This window comes from Theropithecus gelada, chromosome 13 (genome assembly GCF_003255815.1).
Source record: "Theropithecus gelada isolate Dixy chromosome 13, Tgel_1.0, whole genome shotgun sequence".
Lineage (NCBI taxonomy): Eukaryota > Metazoa > Chordata > Mammalia > Primates > Cercopithecidae > Theropithecus > Theropithecus gelada.
In genome coordinates, this window is record NC_037681.1 from 107303736 (window position 1) to 107325247 (window position 21512).

General features: G+C 42.2%; 2 protein-coding genes across 9 annotated transcripts in view; one reads left to right on the forward strand and one right to left on the reverse strand.

Annotated features, from left to right (window-relative positions):
• The first annotated feature begins 1639 nt into the window (after positions 1 to 1639).
• On the forward strand, positions 1640 to 16771 carry MRPL35 (mitochondrial ribosomal protein L35). 3 transcript variants are annotated; one of them, XR_003115252.1, is made up of 5 exons: positions 1640 to 1822; positions 8816 to 9005; positions 9779 to 9923; positions 13100 to 14861; positions 15182 to 16771. XR_003115252.1 is itself a non-coding variant. In XM_025353708.1 (5 exons), coding segments are annotated over exons 1-5 (513 nt in total). In that variant the 5' UTR covers positions 1640 to 1779; the 3' UTR covers positions 15367 to 16771. The 3 variants fall into 3 exon arrangements, 2 of the variants coding, with proteins under 2 accessions (XP_025209493.1, XP_025209492.1); XM_025353708.1 differs by having other exon boundaries at positions 13100 to 13233; positions 15366 to 16771; XM_025353707.1 differs by having other exon boundaries at positions 13100 to 13233; positions 16606 to 16767.
• A 199-nt stretch (positions 16772 to 16970) lies between these two features.
• Positions 16971 to 21512, reverse strand: part of REEP1 (receptor accessory protein 1) — a 123632-nt gene continuing 119090 nt past the window's right edge. For all 6 annotated transcript variants that reach the window (XM_025353702.1, XM_025353703.1, XM_025353705.1 and 3 more), the window contains one exon: positions 16971 to 20066. In XM_025353702.1, the coding sequence (XP_025209487.1) occupies positions 20056 to 20066 (11 nt within the window). In that variant the 3' untranslated portion in view covers positions 16971 to 20055. The remainder of the gene's footprint in view (positions 20067 to 21512) is intronic.

Below are 21512 nucleotides of genomic sequence, written 5' to 3' on the forward strand. Positions count from 1 at the left end.
GGAGGGCGAGGGGGGTGGATCACGAGGTCAGGAGGTCGAGACCATCCTGGCTAACACGGTGAGACCCCGTCGCTACTGAAAAAAAAAATACAAAAAATTAGCCGGGCGTGGTGGCAGGCACCTGTAGTCCCAGCTACTCGGGAGGCTGAGGCAGGAGAATGGCATGAACCTGGGAGGCGGAGCTTGCAGTGAGCCAAGATTGTGCCGCTGCGCTCCAGCCTGGGCAACAGAGCGAGACTCTGTCTCCAAAAAAAAAAAAAAAAAAAAAAAAAAGCGAGACCCATCTCTACAAACAATTTTTTTTAAATTAGCAGGGGATGATTGTGCATACATATGGTGCCAGCTACTTGGAAGGCTGTGGTGGGAGGATCCCTTGAGCCCAGGAATTACAGGCTGCAGTGATTGCACCACTGCACTCAGACCCTGTCTCTAAAAAGCAAAATTTAAATCAAATCACTCACTTGTTCAAAAATGTGCAGTGAGGCCAGGCTCAGTGGCTCACATCTGTAATCCTAGCACTTTGGGAGGCCGAGGTGGGAGAAATGTTTGATTCCAGGACCAAACAATTGAGACCACCCTGGGCTCACATAGTGAGAGCTAGGTCTCTACAAAAAAATTAAAAATTAGCCAGGTGTGGTGGTGTGTGCCTGTAGTCTCAGCTACTCAGGAGGCTTAGGTGGGAGGATTGCTTGAGCCTAGGAGGTCGAGGCTGCAGTGAGCTGTGATCGCTGCAGCCACTGCGCTCAAGCCTGAGCAACAGACCAAGACCTCGTCTCAAAAAAAAAAAAAAAAAAAAAAAAAAAGTGTGCAATGACTCCCATTGCCAATTCAAAGAACTTTTATGAATGTCTCAATATACTTGTCTAGCGTTATGTGCCTATTTTTGGACTCAAAGTGGCCACCATAGGTGGGAGATCAAGTTGGCAACAATAGTTTTCCAAGGTAACACCCCCTATATCTCGCTCTGTACCCCAGGCTGGAGTGCGGTGTCTCGATCTCGGCTCACTGCAACATCTGCCTCCCGGGTTCAAGCGATTCTCCTGCCTCAGCCTCCCGAATAGCTGGGACTACAGGCGCGTGCCACCACGCCCGGCTAATTTTTTGTACCCCTTAGTAGAGACGGGGTTTCACCGTGTTAGCCAGGATGGTCTCAATGTGCTGACCTCGTGATCTGCCCGCCTGGGCCGCCCAAAGTGCCGCGATTACAGGCGTGAGCCACCGCGCCCGGCAAGAATTTTTGTTTTTTCTTTTTTTTCTTTCTTTCTTTCTTTCTTTTTTTTTTGAGACGGAGTTTCGCTCTTTCGCCCAGACTGGATTTCAGTGGCGCGATCTCGACTCACTGCAACCTCCGCCTTCCGGTTTCAAGCGATTCTCCTGCCTCGCCTCCCGAGTAGCTGAGATTACAGGCGCTTGCCACCGCGCCCGGCTGCTTTTTGTATTTTTAGTAGAGACGGGGGTTTCATCATGTTGGCCAGGCTGGTCTCGAACTTCTGACCTCGTGATCCGCCTGCCTGGGCCTCCCAAAGTGCTGGGATTACAGGCGTGAGCCACCGTGCCCGGCCCCAAGAATTTTTTAAATAATAAATTTTGTGGAACCTTCTATAGGCACTCTTTACAGCGGCGAAGAGCGGAACCCGGCAGATAACATTGAATAAAGGTTGAGTGGACAACTCCTTTGTTATTTTCCTCTTCCTTGACTCCGCCTCCTTGCTTTCCCTTCATTCCCTTTGCGGTTGTGCTTTTAAACCCAAAGCGGCCGCCGTAGGCGAGGGTGGCAAGATGGCTTCCTTTGTCTTTGCTGGTGCAGTGAGAGCAGCTTCAGGTCAGTGGAGAGCGACATACTCCATGCATGCCTTCACAGGAGGGGGAACTGGTGCGGGATAGAATGGGCGTTTAGAGGGAGGTTAACAAGCAAAAAGGGTCATTATTTAAGATAAGAGGGTTAAGCCCAATTTTCTCTGGGGCGGTGTGACCGGCAGCCTGTACCAGGTTCCTTGACTCGGACTCACGCGGGCCTGTGTGTCCCGCATTTTCCACTTCCTTACCAGCTTTTTCTTCCCTAGAAAACAAGCCAGAGAAACTGGAACGGAGGGGGCGAGGGAGACCAAAAAGTCTCACCTAACTTTCTGATTTGGAGGCTAGGACCCGCCATTCTGGACCTTTAACCTTGAAAATTAATTTCTCCTAACTTCAGATTATATACCTTTACAATGGGGGTCATACCACCTACCTGGGGATTAAATGAGATAATGCACGTAAAGCGTCTTGGGCAGTGCCTGACACATGGTAAGCTTGAAGGCCAGTTTAATTTTTAACTACAGCCCCCGGCACAAGGGCTGGCATGCGAACTTCTTGACTGAGAGACAGCAGAAGTAAAGGCGACTAAATTAAGTTGCCCTCACGTTAAGTACTTGTTGCACAAAGTTAAAAATCATCTAAATACCATAAGATGCTCAGTAAGTTACTTTCACACAAAATATATTAAGTTAGGATAACATTTTGTGGGAGAATATACGAGATCAGTCAAGAAAAAGCAACGATGTAAATTTTCCCGTTAGAGAAAAGCTTTTTTTATGTGAAGTATTTTTTGTGTTCGCAAAATATAATACATACGAAGAAAATTTTATGTAGTATGCATGAATGGTTTAACAATTCTAAAGCAAACACCTGTTTAACACTCAGGTCAAAACAGTGCACCACCTCTCTCCCCTGTATATCAAAATTCTCTACTCCCCCCCAGATATAAACACTGTTCTCATTTTTATAGTTACTATTAGATTGCCTATTTTTCCTATAGTAGGTTTTAGCATGTATATGTGCATCTCTCAAGAACATAGTTTTGTCTGGTTTTGAACTTCACATGAATTAATTCATACAGTATATACTCTTTAGTGCCTTTTACATTGTGAGATTCATTCATTTTGCGTAGTTGTAATGCTTTCTCATTGATATATAATTTTTATTTTTATTTATTTTTTTTTTGGGAGGGATGGAGTTTCTCTCGTTGCCCAAACTGGAGTTCAGTGGCATGATCTTGGCTCACTGCAACCTCCGCCTCCCAGATTTAAGTTATTCCCCTGGAGTAGCTGGGATTACGGGCATGCGCAACCACGTCCAGCTAATTTTGTATTTTTAGTAGAGATGGGGTTTCTCCATGTTGGTCAGGCTGGTCTCGAACTCCTGACCTCAGGCGATCCACGCCCAGCCTGCTATATAATATTGTATGACTGTTCCACAATTCTCCATTTCCAGTTTGGGGCAATGATGTACAAAGCTGATTGATCTTGTCCTGGCGCATGAGTCTAATTGTTTCTAAGGATGTGGGTGTGTGTGAAACTCCCTGTGAAACTGCCTGGTCAGAGAATATGTATATATTCAGCATTGCCTGATATTGCCAAACTGTTGGGGCTCCACATCCTCACCAATACCTGATATTGTCAGACCTACAAATTTTTGTTAATCTGGTGGCTTTGCAATGGTATCTCACTGAGATTTAAATAAGCATTTCTCTGATTAGTAACAAGCTGTAGTGTGTTTACACATGTTTATTGGCCTTTTGAATTTCCTTTATGAAATATCCACTTAAATATTTTGCCCATTTTCCTATTGGATTGTCTTATTTAGTTTTTGTTTTGTTTTTGTTTTTCGTTTGTGTGTGTCCTTTATCTTCTCCCACTCAGGCTTGTCTTTTACATTATTTTGGAGTGCCCTTTGATGAAAAGTTATTTTTCATCTACTTGAATTTATAGTTCTTGTAATTTTTAAATAGATGATGTAGGTAGTTATCAACTTAGTATTAATTTAGATTCTACTGAAAACAATTTAAAGAGTGAAGTGACAGCTTATTTTTAAATGTCAGTATTTTAAATATGCTGGAAATTATAGGCTTTTTAACAATTTAAACTATTTGATATTTTAGATATTAAGAATTTGTGAAAGGATAGTTTTTCAAAATTCTTTTTTGTTGTTGTTGTTGAGATGGAGTCTTGCTCTGTCACCCAGGCTGGAGTGCAGTGGTGCGATCTTGGCTCACTGCAAGCTCCACCTCCCGGGTTCATGCCATTCTCCTGCCTCAGCCTCCCACTACAGGCACCTGCCACCACACCTGGCTAATTTTGTTTTGTATTTTTAGTAGAGACAGAGTTTCACCATGTTAGCCAGGATGGTCTCGATCTCCTGACCTTATGATCCGCCCGCCTCGGCCTCCCAAAGTGCTGGGATTATAGGCGTGAGCCACTGCGCCCGGCCAGTTTTTCAAAATTCTTTTAGGAAACATGGGATCAAAAATCTTGAAGACTCCTGGTTTCTATACTGTCACACTCTGCTCCACTCCCATCCAGTGCAGTTCATGTCCCCCATTCATTCCTTTGATTCATGCCACATAGGGCCAATGTGATTCCCCAACTGTACATCATCATCTTTGTACATCCTATTCCCTCTGTCTCTTCTTACTCTTTCAAAGCTCTGGTTTTGTGTTACCTCTTTGGTGAAAACATCTGTGTTCTCTATACAAGAGTGTGTTTAGAGTAGATTAGTCTGTATGAAAATGCCCAGACAGGGGCAGAGGACTGAAGGAAATTAGTTATTTCCCTTGATGTACTGCACTTTTGTTAACAAAGCTAGTCTGTTAGGTTTCCCTCACAGGCTTAATCACATGATTGGTGCACCAGAAGGTGCAGTAGATAGAGCCTTCCCACATACTTTCCCATGAACTGCTCTCAACCAAGTTCCCAGTTCCTGTTGTTCCCGTAACCATTTTCTCTAACTTCAGTGTATTTATTCCTGATTTCATCTTGTTGGTTTTTATCTGTTTTTCTCTCTTACTGAGATCACTTGGAGTTCTGATACTCTGTCTCTTCAAAAATACGTTAACAAGCCATGGTTCCCAGCTTGTTTTTTGCGAAAATTGATAAATATGTCTTGTGCAGACTCAGGATCTTCATAGAAATTGAGAACAAAAGAATTTCTTAGTTTTTTAAAAAAATTTTTTAACTAAGAGATACCAAAATCTGATGACCTATGAAAATTGGAACATTTTCTTGTCTACAGTCCTCCAATGCACTTAATCTTCCAAAGATTACCTCCTGCCTTATTACATCTGCACATCTTTTCAGTTCTTTAACTTATTTATTTGATTTCCAAGACCCTATGTAAGGGCTGTCTCATCAGTTTTCTGCACCAATGTTTATACTACCCTTTTCAGTTGCAAATTGTCACTTTTTCTTTTTTGGAGACAGAGTCTAGTTCTGTCATCCAGGCTGGAGTGCAGTGGCATGATCTCAGCTCACTGCAACCTCTGCCTCCTAAGTTCAAGCAATTCTCCTACCTCAGCCTCCGAGTAGCTGGGACTACAGGTGCGTGCCACTCTGCCCAGCTAATATTTCTATTTTTAGTAGAAACGGGGTTTCACATGTTGGCCAAGCTGGTCTCGAGCTCCTGACCTCAGGTCATCCACCCGCCTCGGCCTCCCAAAGTGTTGGGATTACAGGGGTGAGCCACCACACCTGGCCCTGTTATCACTGATGGCCACATATTAATATACAGGTTAGGCATCTCTAATCTGAAACTTTTTGAGTACCAACATGACACCACAAGTTATTATTATTATTATTATTATTATTATTATTGAGACGGAGTCGCACTCTATTGCCCAGGCTGGAGTGCAGTGGCACAATCTCAGCTCACTGCAAGCTCCGCCTCCCGGGTTCACGCCATTCTCCTGCCTCAGCCTCCTGAGTATCTGGGACTACAGGCACCCGCCACACCACGCCCAGCTAATTTTTTTTTGAATTTTTAGTAGAGACGGGGTTTCACTGTGTTAGCCAGGATGGTCTCGATCTCCTGACCTCGTGATCTGCCTGCCTCGGCCTCCCAAAGTGCTGGGATTACAGGCGTGAACCACCATGCCCGGCCCACAAGTGGAAAATTCTTTACCTGACCTCATGTGATGGGTGGCAGTCAAAACTTTGTTTCATGCACAAAATTATTTAAAACATTGTATAAAATTAACTTCAGGCTATATGTGTAAGATGTATATGAAACAAATGAATTTTGTGTTTGGACTTGAGTCCCATCTCCAAGATATCTCCTTTATGCAAAATTTTAAAAAATCTAAAATACTTCTGGTCACAGGCGTTTCAGATAATATTCAACCTGTATCATCTTTGCTAAGTATCCCTCTTCTTTATTATCTGCCATTAGCATTCGTTAAATGTTTTCTCTGTGCTACTCCTCCAGGCACTTTACATGCTTCATCTCATTCAAGTCTCATTATCTCTCTGTAATTAACTTCATTTAAATTTGAGGAAACTGGGGCACAGAGAGGTTAAATAACTTGCCCCTGGTTACATAGCAAGGAAGTCATAGAGCTAGAATATGAGCCCAAATCATCTGATTCAAATCCTAGCATTTCTGTATCAACATGGCCCCTCATTTATTATCTGAAATCAGTGCAGTAGAAAATAGGAGAGTAGTTCTAAGTCCCAGCTGAGCATCAGACTCAGGTGGAGTATTTTTCTCTCTTTTTTTTTTTTTGAGATGGAGTTTCACTCTTGTTGGCCAGGCTGGAGTGCAGTGGTGCGGTCTCGGCTCACTACAACCTCTTCCTCCCAGGTTCAAGTGATCCTCCTGCCTCACCCTCCCGAGTAGCTGGAATTATAGGCGCAGACTACCATGCCCGGCTAATTTTGTATTTTCAGTAGAGACGGAGTTGCTCCATTTTGGTCAGGCTGGTCTCGAACTCCTGATCTTGGGTGATCCGCCTGCCTCAGCCTCCCAAAGTGCTGGGATTACAGGCATGAGCCACCTCGCCTGGCTGGAGTATTTTTGTTAACCAACTTTATTGAGGTAGAATTTACATGCCATAAAATTACCCATTTTATGTGTACAGTTTTATGATTTTTTTATTAATTTAGCAAGCTGTACAACCATTACCACATTCCAGCTATAGGACTTTTTTTTTTTTTTTTTTTTTTTTTAGTTTTGTATTAGTGCATTTTTTTTTTTTATACTTTAAGTTCTGAGGACATTTTCATCATCCTGTGGAACTTGTTTAATGCACAATTTTGAGTCCCACACTAGACTTCAGTCAGAATTTATGGGTGGAGTCAGAGATCCACGAATGATTCTGATTTGCAGCCATGAACTATTAGTCTGGCCATAGTTGGAAGGACTGATAAGAGGACTTCATTCACACCACACATCTAGGCTGTCTGAAATCTGCCTTCTGACCTGTTCACTCCACTGCCCACTACTTCTCCCAAGGCGTCTCTGATAGTCAGGCGAGCAGTCTCACCCTCTGAGGCAGGTCTGGTCCTCAACCCATACATGTACAGTTGACCCTGGAACAACACAGCAGGTAGGGTGTCAACCCCCAAGCAGTTGAAAATCGAGTATAACTTTTGGCTCCTCCAAAACTTAATTACTAATAGCTTACTGGTGGCCAGAAGCCTTACCAATAACATAAACCATTGATTAACATTCTGAGGCCGGGCATGGTGGCTCACACCTGTAATCCTAACACTTTGGGAGGCTGAGGCAGGTGGATCACTTGAGCCTAGGTGTTCACGATTGGACTGGGCAACATGGCAAAATTCTGTCTCTACAAAAATTAGTCAGGCATGGTGGCACGTGCTGTAGTCCCAGCTACTTGGGAAGCTGAAGTGGGAGGATGGATTGAGCCCAGGAGGTCAAAGCTGCAGTGAGCTATGATTGTGCCACTGCACTCCAGCCTGGGCCACAGAGTAAGACCCTGCCTCAAAAAAAGAATTTTAAAAACATATATCCTTCATGTTATATGTATTATATACTGTATTCTTACAATGAAACAAGCTAGAGAAAAGAAAGTCATAAGAAAGAGAAATAGGGTACTGTTCATTAAGTGAAAGTGGATCATCATAAAGGTCTTCATCATCTTTACATTGATTAGGCCGAGGAGGAGTTGGTTTTGCTATCTCTGCGCAAAAAAAAAAAAAAAAAAAAAAAAAAATGATTGCAGAGAAAGAAGAGGTGGAGGAGGTAGAAGGGGAGACTGGAAAGGTAGGCACACTAGGTACAACTTTTTTTGAAGAAAATCTGTGTGTAAGTGGCTCTGTGCAGTTAAAACCCATGCTGTTCAAGGGTCACCTGTATTTGTTTCAGTCCCCATGCCTTTGCTTATGTTGTTCGTCCTGCCTGAAATGTGTTCCTCCTCTTCTAAGGTTCTGTTCATTTTCTTTTTTTTGAGACAGAGTCTCTGTTGCTCAGGCTGGAGTGCAGTGGCGTGATCTTGGCTCACTGCAACCTCCGACTCCCGGGTTCACGCCATTCTCCTGCCTCAGCCTCCCAGTAGCTGGGACTACAGGGCCTGTTCACTTTCTAGAGCACTTTCACTTTCTAGAGAACTCAAGTGCCTCTTCTCTTTCCTTTGAGAATCTTTCTCTTGCCACTCTTGTCGAGTGCATCCCTGACCTGCCATTGTACTGTGTGTGGGAGTTCTGTCTCACCAGAGTATAAGATCTGGGAGGTGGGAATAAATGTTACACACATCTTTTTCTCCTAGTACTGGACATAGAGCTAGCAAACATCTGACTGGATTGTGACGATGATTGTGCAGCTCTCTAAATTTTCCAAAAATTGTTGAATTGTATACATAAAATCGGTAATTATTTTATGGTTCTACCTTAGTAAAGTGGTAAAAGCTTCACAGATGAATCTGATGCTCAGGGCACATTAATTGTATTTAATACTTGGTGGCATTGATACATCTCTTAATTTTTAATATCTGGATGCATATTTTGGAGTATTATATTAAGTATATACGCTCCTATCTTTACAGGAATCCTACGGCCCCTGAATATTTTGGCATCTTCAACCTATCGCAGCTGTGTCAAGAATGCCTCTCTTATTTCTGCATTGTCCACTGGACGCTTTAATCATATTCAGACACCAGTTGTTTCTTCCACTCCCAGACTTACCACATCTGAGAGGAACCTGACATGTGGGCATACTTCAGAGATCCTTAATAGGTAGAGTATATTTCTTTGTGAGTATATATTCTCCTGCCTTAGCCTCCTGAGTAGCTGGAAAGTTCTGGGATTACAGGTGTGAGCCACTGTGCCTGATTGGTAGAGTATATTTCAATAAACATGATGCTTAGACAAACTTTCCAAGATATTCATGCCTGCAAAGGTATCCTAGAAGTAGGTGGTATTCTTTGCCTACCTGCAGTTAATTATGTAGAATTCTGCTTGATTGAGTGGGAGACTCTGACTGACATCCATGTATCTAGGCGCCTGCGGCAGGAAAATGCCAAATACAGCACGCTTCTGATGTTGTATGTGTGCTTTCCTGCGTGGAAGCTGTCATCCAAAGTGGAGGGTGCACAAGATGCTCAGCTTGTAAGGATGGGCTGCGTGTGTTGGTCATTCAGTCAGCAAATATCCAGTTAAACACCCCTGGGTGCCTAGCACTGTAGTTGGCAAAAAGGACACAAAGGTCAACAAATTGAAGTCCTCAAGGAGTTTGCAATCTGATGGGAAGATGGATAAGAAACCAAGCGATGATAATAGAATGAATTATTTTACAGGAATTGAGGGGGTAGGTTTTAGAAGACTTGCAAGTTGGTGATGGTTGCTATTCTAATTTATGCTTAATGTCATGGGTCATTGGAAGTAATATTGTGTATGAAAAGTTAGTTCCATCCCATTGGAGCAGCTTTACTCATTTCTCAGTGGAGATATGAATTTTAATCCTTTAATCAGTCTGATTATATACTAAAAATTTTTAAATATATTTTTAGATTGGCCCCCGTGCTTCCAAGTGTCCTGAAGCTACCAGTCAGATCTCTAACATACTTCAGTGCAAGAAAAGGCAAGAGAAAGACTGTGAAAGCTGTCATCTATAGGTTTCTTCGACTTCATTGTGGCCTATGGGTGAGGAGAAAGGTGAGTCTTCACACTGTTACTAAATTGAAAAAGGAGTGCGAGGCCGGGCGTGGTGGCTCACATCTATAATCCCAGCACTTTGGGAGGCCAAGGCAGGTGGATCACGAGGTAGGAGTTCAAGACCAGCCTAGCCAACATGGTGAAACCCCGTCTCTACTAAAAATACAAAAATTAGTCAGGCGTGGTGGCAGGCACTTGTAATCCCATCTACTCAGGAGGCTGAGGCAGAGAATTGCTTGAACCCAGGAGGTGGAGGTTGTTGTGAGTCAAGATCAAACCACTGCATTCCAGCCTGGGCGACAGAGCGAGACTCCATCTCGAACAAAAAAGGAGCGTGAGCAGATTAAAATGAAACAGAATTCAGCCAGGCACTGTATGTAGCTCACGCCTGTAATCCCAGCACTTTGGGAGGCCAAGGCACTTGAGGTCAGGAGTTCGAGACCAGCCTGGCCAAAATGGTGAAACCCCATCTCTACTAAAAATAGAAAAATTAGCCAGGCGTTATGGCAGGTGCCTGTAATCCCAGCTGCTTGGGAGGTTGAGGCAGGAGAATCACTCGAACCTGGAAGGCGGAGGTTGCAGTGAGCCAAGATCACGCCCCTGCACTCCAGCCTAGGTGACAGAGTGAGACTTCATCTCAAAAAAGAAAGACCAACCAGTTTTGCAAAACCATTTTTGAGATACAGTAACTGCCCAAATCGTAATTCCCTTTTATTACTTGGAAATTAAATCTTTAAAAATCAAAATTTGGTTCCCTGTAAAAATAAAATAGTTGGTAGAACTTTCTTGATGTTTGAAAGGTTGAAAGGATTCTCCCGTTTTATAAACAGTCCTAAATTTGTAGATAAATGGGTTGATTGGAACTCTCAGCTCTTATCTCTGTTGAAACACTGGTGGGTAGTTTCCTACACCAGTCAGCAGAAGCTCATATAATCCATAAGCAGCTAAACTAAAGGTCTAATGTTCTGAGTTTTGTGAATTTGAGACCACTGGAAACATTCTTCCCTTTTGTGTGTGTGTGTGTGGTTTTTTTTTTTTTTCTTTTTTTTTGAGACAGAGTGTCACTCTGTTGCCCAGGCTGGAGTGCAGTGGCACAATCTTGGCTCACTGTGACCTCTGCCTCAGGGCTCAAGCCGTTCTCCTGCCTCAGCCTTCCGAGTAGCTGGGATTACAGGCATGCACCACCATGCCAGGCTAATTTTTGTATGTTTAGTAGAGACGGGTTTTCACCATATTGGCCAGGCTGGTCTTGAACTCCTGACCTTAAGTGATCCACGTGCCTCAGCCTCCCAAAGTGCTGGGATTACAGGCATGAGCCATGGCGCCTAGCCCCCACTTTGTTTTTATACCAATTATTTCCAGGTTCTCTTCTAGCCCTAGGTAAAATGAAATGGGTGGGTTTCCTTGCCTTCCTTTCCATATCCCTCTCACTGGGCTCTGGAGCCCTCATGTTACTGTAAAGGACCCGATCATACTCTCCAATCATAGTACCTAGCTTCAGTTCAGGGCTCCCGAAAGTATACCCGGTATAGAATGCCCTGCCTCTTCAAAATCTAATTTTCAGAGAAAAACAAAAAATCTGGGTAGATTAATTCATACTAATGTGTAAAACAAAGTATCTTCCGTGACATGGTTTCATCCAGCAGTCCTTGATATTTATTGTTTATTACCTCCTTCCATTTTTGAATCTAGAGACTGTAAAAAAATTCAAGCATTTTCACAGTGGTTCCATTCCGTGAATAATCTTTAAAGGATACTGGTGGTAATGGGCAGGGCAGCAAATTAAGTGTTTGTACGTCAGAGATCCATAGTAACCCAGTTTGGCCTGCAAACTATAAAATTATTACACAGATGTGGAGATTTGGCTTTGAATGTTTGCATTTAAAATTGTAAGCAGTGAGTAGCAAAAATCTAACTTCTAGCATTTTAAAACCAGAACTATTAAATAACCTTTCCTAATTTCATCACTGTCCTTATAGAAGTTGATGGTCACAGTGATGATACTAAGACATGTCAGAAACCCAAGGCACATTCTCAGCAAAGAGCCATGGTTTTGTTCAGTTGGTATTGTGCCATAAAGAACCCTTGGCTTGAAAGGACCCAAGGGCTCACTGTGTGGTTTTAGCCAGATGTTAAGCTGGGTGGCACCTAAGATCCCTTCTACTTTAAACAGGCTATGATTATAGTTTTTATATTCAATCTAATTTTCCTTTCCTGTCTTTAAAAATTAATTATTCAAAATTAATAATACCTATATGGGTGTATATGAAAGTTCTGGGTTGAATATGTGGGTTAACCATTCCTTCACCACTCCTAATAATAGTCTTACCATATTTATAATTCCTTAGAAAAGTACTTCCTATAAAAATTGGTCCCTTGTGTGTGAAAAGAATAAATGAAGCAATGTATTTGAGAACTGTGCTTCTCAGCTCTTGTAATACTCAGCTTAAGAAATATTAATGTTGTTACCTAGCCAGCACTGCATCCTCCTCTACATTAGGAAAGACAGTGGTTAAGAACTCTTATTAGCCTGGGCAAGATGGCGAGACCTCATCTCTACAAAATTTAAAAAATTAGCTGGGTATGGTGGTGTACACTTGTGGTCCCAGCTATATGAGAGGCTGAGGCAGGAGGATCACTGGAACCCAGGAGGTAGAGGCTGCAGTGACTGTGGTCACGCCACTGCACTCCAGCCTGGATGACGGCGTGAGACCCTGTCTCAAAACAAAACAAAAAAAGAACTCTTATTGGCCCTCAGACCTCTGTCTGCTACTTCTCTAATCAATGGTTTCTTTTTTTAAAGATGTAAAATAAGAATAATAGTACGTTGTTAAAGATTGCTGAAGAGATAGTAAGATCATACCTGTTAAGTTAGTGATTATAATTCTATGTCATTATCTTGTACTTTCCCAGCCACACACATTTAGTTTTATTTTCTGTGAGTTTAAGTAACATTTTTTTCTAAAATACTATTTATTACTATTTCTTTTCAAACTACACATGCTTTCTCCATCCTGCCCCCACCCCAGTAAAGAATCGCATCTTTCCAAGAAATATTCCAGCCCCTATGGAAGTGTGGTTTTTGTTCTTATTGGGTCTATAAACCTTGAGTTGTGAAGATACCTGTTGTTTCATACATAATATGATGCTTTACAGTTCTTTGTAATATCTGACAGGCTGGCTATAAGAAAAAATTATGGAAAAAGACACCTGCAAGAAAAAAGCGATTGAGGGAATTTGTGTTCTGCAATAAAACCCAGAGTAAACTCTTAGATAAGATGACGACGTCCTTCTGGAAGAGGCGAAACTGGTATGTCGATGATCCTTATCAGAAGTATCATGATCGAACAAACCTGAAAGTATAGAAGTTTCACTTGTTTCTCAGTTATTGGATATGTATCTTTGTGTACATGATATCTTTGCAAAAATGGATAAGTACAAAACTTGATGTAAATTGTACCAATGAATATGTAAACATACAGTGACAACATTAAACTTATAAAAGTGTAAAACTTAATGGATCCGACTTTGCCAGATTTGGTTAGAGAAACAGATATTTAGAATGGTGCATTATTTTTAACAAATGGTATTGGCTTAACTAGTTGTTTCAGTTAGGCTCTTTTAGTTGCAAGGAATCTCAAGTGGGACAAACATAAGAAGACTCAAAAGCCACAAGTTAGCTCAAACAGTATGACATTATTTTAAGGATATGTGCCTGGGAATTCAGGAACCACCTCACCAAACCCATCTCCCACCCAGAAATCACCCCCCAGCATCAAGAAGAGCAGAAATTGGGTGGTGCTCCTCAGCAGGGGCAGGTGGATGCTTAGGCTTAGGCTCTGCCATGCATGTGACTTGCTTCTTTTTACATTGTTAACTCCATTCTCTTGTGTTCACCAACTTCTCTACACAGCTTTTGCATACTTACAGTTTCTGTTCCTTTGGAATAACTTTAACTTGCACCTTTGAGGTTCTTTTCTACATCGTGACCTTCAGCTCCTGTCTCTAGTGTCCAGTTGCCAACAAAATTTAACTGGGTCAGACTACCTTTTTATACTAGGTCTGGTTGGGTCATTGTCTAGAGTAGGGATTGGCTGTTCTTAAGTCAGGAGCCCACCCTAGCCCGCTTTGTATTAGCAAGTTTGCATGCAGCAAAAAAAGAGTTATGTGAGCAATTTCACTTGGAGGTTCACATGGGGTGGCAGCACACTTAATGTCTAACACACCAGGTTCATTGTGTTCGTAACACTTCTCATTTATTTTAACAACACTTTTTCATAGAGAGGAGAGGAGCCCTTCAGCATGCTCATTCATGAAACAGAAGAGGCTGTACAAGTGAAGACAAGGGCTTCTTATGCAAGTTTTGAAAGATAGGTATTTTTTTTTTTTTTTTTGAGACAGGAGTTTTGCTCTGTTGCCCAGGCTGGAGTGCAGTGGTGCAATCATAGCTCATTGAAGCCTCGCACTCCTGGGCTCAGGTGGTCCTCCTGCCTCAGCTTCTCAGGTAAAGATATGTATTTCTTAAAAGTTAGTTTATCCATTTCAGATTTCATGTTTTCATTTGTAAGGATAAACTTTTCCCACAGATTTTCAACAATCATTGTAGAAACTAAGGGGAGAAAGTAATCTCAGTTGTTTTAGAAATGATGAAAGAGTTAAGCATTGTTTACTTGAAGTGGGCAGGGAAGCATCTCTTCAATTGAGTGGTTACAGTCTAGGGCAGTGGTTCCCAACTCTCCCATCAGAATCATCTGGGAAGCATTTTCAAACAGCAAAGTACTTTGAAAATCATTATTAAATAGAATTATGCATGAATTACTATTTCAGAAACTTGAATGTAGTAGTTGGTGATAATAAGATGAAATTCCTCTGTTAGTAAAATTATGAAATTGAAGTTCTGCAGCATGTCAGGCCAGGATTATTGGGGATTCCTTGAAAGTAGTGTGTGTAGGCTGGGCGCAGTGGCTCAAGCCTGTAATCCCAGCACTTTGGGAGGCCGAGACGGGCGGATCACGAGGTCAGGAGATAGAGACCATCCTGGCTAACACCGTGAAACCCCGTCTCTACTAAAAAATACAAAAAACTAGCCGGGCGAGGTGGCGGGCGCCTGTAGTCCCAGCTACTCGGGAGGCTGAGGCAGGAGAATGGCGTAAACCTGGGAGGCGGAGCTTGCAGTGTGCTGAGATTCGGCCACTGCACTCCAGCCCGGTCGACAGAGCAAGTCTCCATCTCAAAAAAAAAAAAAAAAAAAAAGAAAGTAGTGTGTGTTTATTAAAAGGAGAAAGGATAACAACAGAATGTTCTACAACCAGAAGTCCAAGTGTGTGTCTATTTATGGGACCAATAAATAAAGAACAGACATTTGATTTGAGGTAAGGTAAAAGCCTGAAACATGGAATGGCATTCTGTTTTGATGGATTTTCATTTCTTCGCACTTCTGAGACAGCAAAGCCAACCACTTAGAAGGCTTCCACATCTTTGTCACCTGCCTGGCTCCTGCCCTCTGATGTACCTCTGGGTAGTAGGATGGAAATGGTGTCTGCAGAAGTTGGGGAGAAGGAGACTTTTGCACAGCCTCCATGACTTCTTTAACCCAAATATGGATGACAAGGGTCTCTGTTACAGGGGCCTCAGAGCACCTTCGTTTCTCCTCTAGACCAGGGACAGGAGGATAGAGATAAGGGCTGGCAACCAGAGCCTCAGCATCCAAAGATGGTCTGAAGTGGGATGGCTGACAGGCACATAACTTAGGGGAAAGGGAATTTCATACGTACGATTTTTGTTTTGTGGGTAGGAGGGCTTATCATCAACACTGATTTTATAATCTGACAATAAATGAAAGACAATAAATGTCTTTCATTAAAGAGTTTACCTAAATGATGTTTGATTATATGTATAATTTATAACATATGCATAGTTTGTTTATTCGGGTATATGTATAATTTATTGAACACCTACTATGTCCCAGCATATCTACAAAACTGGGTACATACATATCTATCTAACTGCTAATCCATATTTCCAGTCTTACAAAGGACATAATGATTAGTTAAGCCCTAATTTATATTTGAGGAAACTGAAGCTGAGAGAGGGTTAAATAAATTACCCAAAGTACAGCTAATAAGATCCAGAATCTCAGTCTCACTCCTTGGGATCCTGTGTATTTCCCTGAGTCTTCTAACAACATAAGAAAATTCATATCTAAATCAACAAGTGACTGTAATCTGGTACTATAAATACTAAATAAACACTTCTTCATAACACTGTACCAGTTCGGCTTTTAAACTTTATTACTTTGCTTTCTTGTCCTTTGCCAACTCTTAACCTGGATAATCCCAGTTCTGTCAACATTGGACCAGGCTCAGTAAATAAACAAATGAATGGATTTCCAGGCTTTTTTTCCCATCTCTTCCTGTTTTTAGTCCTCTGAATCTGCTTCTTTGCTTACTGCTGCTTTATTTTACAGTGGTTTTGTCAAACCTAGAATACAGGACTAAAAATGCAAGGAAATGGGGTCTGTGTTTAATTTTGATGTTTCAAATTTTGAGCTTCCAAGTCTTTGTGGCCACCCAATGAAGTTTGAGTCTGCCTGTTCAGATGTGAAAGGTAAGGGCTGCAGCAGGTTTTAGGGTATCCCTTCCACCCACAGTGGCCCTTCACCACCCTGTTGTCACCTGCACAGGCACTCCCCCATTTGCAGATGAAGAAATGTTCAGAGAAGAAAAATGATGGACCAAAGGTCTGTTTGCACAATTGAAACTCTACCAATGGACTATTCTATTTTCACAGCTGCCTAGTTTCTGCTGATGATTTTTTTAAATGTAAAATAAAAGTGATACTTTCAGGTTTGTAGTTGTGTGATGAACTGGTTTTCAAAACACTTATATCATCTGATTTTCTTGCCCTCTCAACATCCTATGCAGCAGGCATGGGGCCAAGTCACCAGGCCAGTCCATGGCTGAGCACTCAGCTTCTAATCCTTGCTACCTCCCATATTTGAAAAAAAGTATTTCCTTTTTCCTTTTAAGCCCAACATTACAAAGATAGTTTTTAAAAGAAAAATGTTAAGACTTTATTCAAGATGTGTATCAGGCATTATAACAAAACAGCAGAACTTCAACCTTTGGAATACTGTAATTTTACATCCCTTTGATGCACAGTCCAGTATACTATTTTATTACAGATCGTTCTATAGGGACTACAGAAATGAACTAGAGGAAATGTGCACAGTCACGATCCAGAATATCAGCTCTGGGAGTGTACACTATTAGAGGATGAAGCACATCCTTTGCCATTTCAAATACTGTGCCAGGTGAAAGACTAGGAAGGCTCAAAGATGGTCATGGTTGACAAGCACTCTTATCACAAACACACGGACAGCTTATCATAGAGAACACATTTCAAAGGCCAGCAAAGTGAGCAAGCTATTCACACAAAGCCAGGAGGGATTGTGAGTAAACTCTCCAGTTCATAAGCACAAGTCCACATCTCACCTCCTCAGAACAGGTGCTCAATGGCAATTAACTAAAAGTTATGACATGAACGTTACAGACTTTCCAGCTAGCATTTTGTAAACAGCCTGTGTCTGTAAGTCAGCAAATTAAAAACATTCAGTTGTATCCTCTAGACAGAACACCACACCACTACATGTACACTTACAGGCTTTCACATTTTATGTCAGTTCATACACAAATGTACAGCTTGTCAGATACGTAAACACATTTTGCCAGAAATATGACAGCTGCTCTCAGTTGTACAGTGAGTGTCTTTAAGAGAGAAACCGACTCCCTAGTCAACACTTGAAGGAAAAATAGTTACATTTACATTAAGACAGCAGTTTGGATACCTTCATATTTTTCAATCTTGAATGAGAAGTAATACAGCATGTCTGAGAATAGAGCGCTTCAAACTTTTTTTGGCATAGTTAAGTGCAAACTTGATAACCTGTACTTGTCACAACTTTCCATTGTAAAATGGTGAAAATATAGCTTGTTCACAATAGGATTTTAAACTGCTGCTACAGGCAATTTATTGTTATGGCAAAAAAAAATTGCTAAGAAGCTGTGTAAGCTTTTTTTTTTTTTGCTCTTGTTTCTGATAATTCTGGGTACTTCCAACTAACAGGTAAATATATTTTAAAGAGTGTATTATTCTTCCGTCTGGAACTACTCAATGAGCACAAAGAAAACATTTTCTGTATTCCTTAACAGATTTAGGTATCGGTGGGTGTGGGGCACAGAAAATGAGCAAACAGCCTCTGTTTATCCTCTCAGCCACAAATTCGCTTTTAGGTATATTTTCCTATACTCTTGCAAATTACAAAATCACCTTCAGAGGAACTATGGGTAGACGGGATTCCAATATGCATATCTGGCAACAATCAGCTTCAAATTAAACCCTTTTTGGGGTGGCTAAAGTCCAGCTAATGTATCATCAGCAAAGGCCTCTAATGTGTTTGCGTAGTAATGGAACAGTTTTTAATTGGGCCTGTTTATAGTTGATTGACAGTTCTATGTGGTATATAACACTAATTATCTAGTCTTCTGGGCATATCCACGAACAAATACAATCCAAATATTATGAGTAACTGTGTTGTGACCACTGCATGCATTACACTGAAAGAAAACACCAACTCGAAGCACAAATATATTATTCTTACATTTCGGCTCAGCTCTCAGCGGGGAGAGCAGCTACCTCGGACCACAGTGCCATTTAAACCAGATTCTTTTCAAATAAAATTCTCAATCTAAGTGGAAAGCCCCCTCAGAGAGTGCCTTATTCCCCTACTAAGCAATCCAGGCTTGTATAAAACGTCTGATAAGGCCTGTAGTGCCCATTGAGTGTGAGTCTGCTGTTTCTATTCTGCACAGGCCAGGAGGGGAACAGAAGGTATGAGCCACAGGTGCTCCTGGGTCTGACCAGCAAGTGTAACCCGTAAAGATCTCAAGCTTGAAAACCATTCTAGAGCCCACCATTTGATGGTTACACATGTGTTTCAGATGTTTGTTATGGCATATCTGAAACAGCACAGTTCTCAGTTTTTTGTGTGTTTGTTTTTGCTAAGCTAAACAAGTGTCGCTAGAGTTCGCTAAAACAAGGTGCTCAGAGTGTAAGCTCCTCTGTCTGGGGAAATCAGCAGCACTGGTCACGATAAAGGAGAAATCGTCCTTTGTCAAGCACAGAATTACTCCTTCCAACAGCTCTACACGTTCCCATCCTCAAGAAATTGCGCCAAGGGTGAGCTACCTGCCTATCCCTGGAAAAGATTCAGAAGCTCCTAATTCAGAATCCAGGGAGGAGATGAGCTTCCTGTGACTTTTCTCTTATCCTAGGATGTTCCCCTGACCTCTCATCACACTTTACTGTGTTGTGAAATATTGTTTCTCTTAGTCTGTAACTTGTCTGGTCTTTTAACTAAACAACTATCTAAAGAATATAGACCACATTCCTGCAGGGAAAGGGATGTCTTACTGGAGTTGTATTTGGAAGCTTTATAAGCACATCTGAGACGTTCTCTAGAATCAAAGTATTTTTCTATATTTGTTTTTTGCAGTTTTCTTACATGTCAGAACCTCTGGCAGCCCTTGCAAGTCCATTATATTAAAAGCCAAAAGCCATAAATATGTACATCATAGTTCAAAGTATTAGTACCAAGAACAAAGAAAGTTTTAAAAAATGCTTTGTTTGCATTTACAGGACTAAAAACTAAGTATGCAACAGATAAATTACAAATGTACATCTCAGCGGCATAGGGGTGATTCTCTTATCTTTCTAATTAACACACTGCTGTCTATAATGACAATCCAATTGTGGAAAATTACCAACCTCAGAAGACTTAAAGGTCACTACCCCCGCCCCTACTACCTTTCCCTTTAGCCTCTCCCCAGCAAAATAAAGAAAAGGGGGAAAAAAAGAAATCCTTAAAAGTGGAAGGGGAGAGAGAAAAGGCCATGTTTGTGAGGCTGCACACTCAAAGCACACCCAGCTTGCGGATTTCTATGTTATTAGTGAATAGCTCTTTAAGGCAGAGAAGAAACATTCTGTGGATCCGGTGCTGTTGGCTCATCTCACTCACGTGGTTTCGGTGGCTGAGGATGAGGTACTTTTCTTCCTGAAGCGAGATCGAAGGATTCTAGGCGGTGCCTGGTAGAGAAAACAGAAAGGTGTCCCTCAGTTTGGTGTAAATGTGGAATCTTGAGGTCAGCACCTGGAAGGCATTGTGTTGAGACTTCCAGCTCCTTTGGCCAATGCTGGCTAGGGCTGGGGTCTCCCTGAATCTCCGCAACAGGAAGCAATCATCAGAGTCCCATCCCACATATCGCATGAAGCTGACCCTTTGAGAGGCTGATGCCTCCCTCTTAAATTATGCTCCTCGATCTCCCAAGGGAACGGTTGTGCAGAATGACACATCTTTCTTGTTTCCGCCTGAGGAGCAAAATGATCTTAAATGATTCAGCAGAAGGAGACATCTCCCCATCGCTTCCTTTGCTTTTGTTACTTCCTTTGGGAACCAGCCTAATGTTTTTTGGCACTTGCCTCAAATTTTCATCACCAAATTTCCAGTCCCCTTTCTGGATGTGAAACCTCTTAATGTACAGCACACCACACCACAAAGGCAAACACCAGGTTGCAGTTCAGGTTGAATATCCCTTACCCGGAAATGCTTAAGGTCAGAAGTGTTTTGGATTTTAGATTTTTCTTTCAGATTTTGGAATATTTGCATGTACATTCCAATTGAGCACTGCAATCGGAAAATCTGAGATTCAGAATGCTCCTAAGAGCACTTCCTTGGAGCATGACCTTTGTGCATCATGTCCGCAAAGAATTTCAGATTTTTCGATTAGGGATGCTCAACTTATATAAAGGGCTCCACCTCATCTCTCCCACAAATGACTCTCAAGGGACCCCTCTTTCCATAGGATACACAGATCACAGGAGGAGTTCCTATTTCAATGAAAGTGAAGGGCACTTTTTCTGGCACAGCACTCGAAGGGGTTCGCACAACTGGCCCCGACCTACCCTCAGCCCCCATATCTGTCCACTTCTCTGTATACACATAGAACTTCCTCTACACTGTGCCCGTTCATACCTGTCTTCCTTCTGACTGGAAGCCCTTCCCCCCCTCCTCTGTCTTGCATATTTCTAGGCCTCCTGAGGACCCAGCTCAAAGGTCACTTCTGCAAAGGTTTCCCGGAGCCCCTCTTGCCACTGCCTAGCCACATACAACCAGGCATTGTCACCTCCTGTGTTCTCTCATGTTTTGTACATGTCCCACAGCAGAGGACTTTGCACCCAGTGAGAAGGGGGTGTGTGGGGGCCCTGCTCACTCCCCACCAGACTGGGGACTTCCTGAGGGCAGGCCCATGTCACATTCACCACCATTTCCTGGTGAGTGGCTCAGTGCTGGGCAGGCACGTAGAAGGGAGGAAGTGAATGAGCTAGAGAACAAGACTCAGGCCCTCTCATAGAATCCTCATGCTACAGCCTTACCACTACGAGATGCTTACCAGCCACCTCTGGAAAGAGACTGAAAACAGAAACAACGGAACCCACCTTTACAGTAATCTGCCTCTTGGCAGGCTGGTGAAC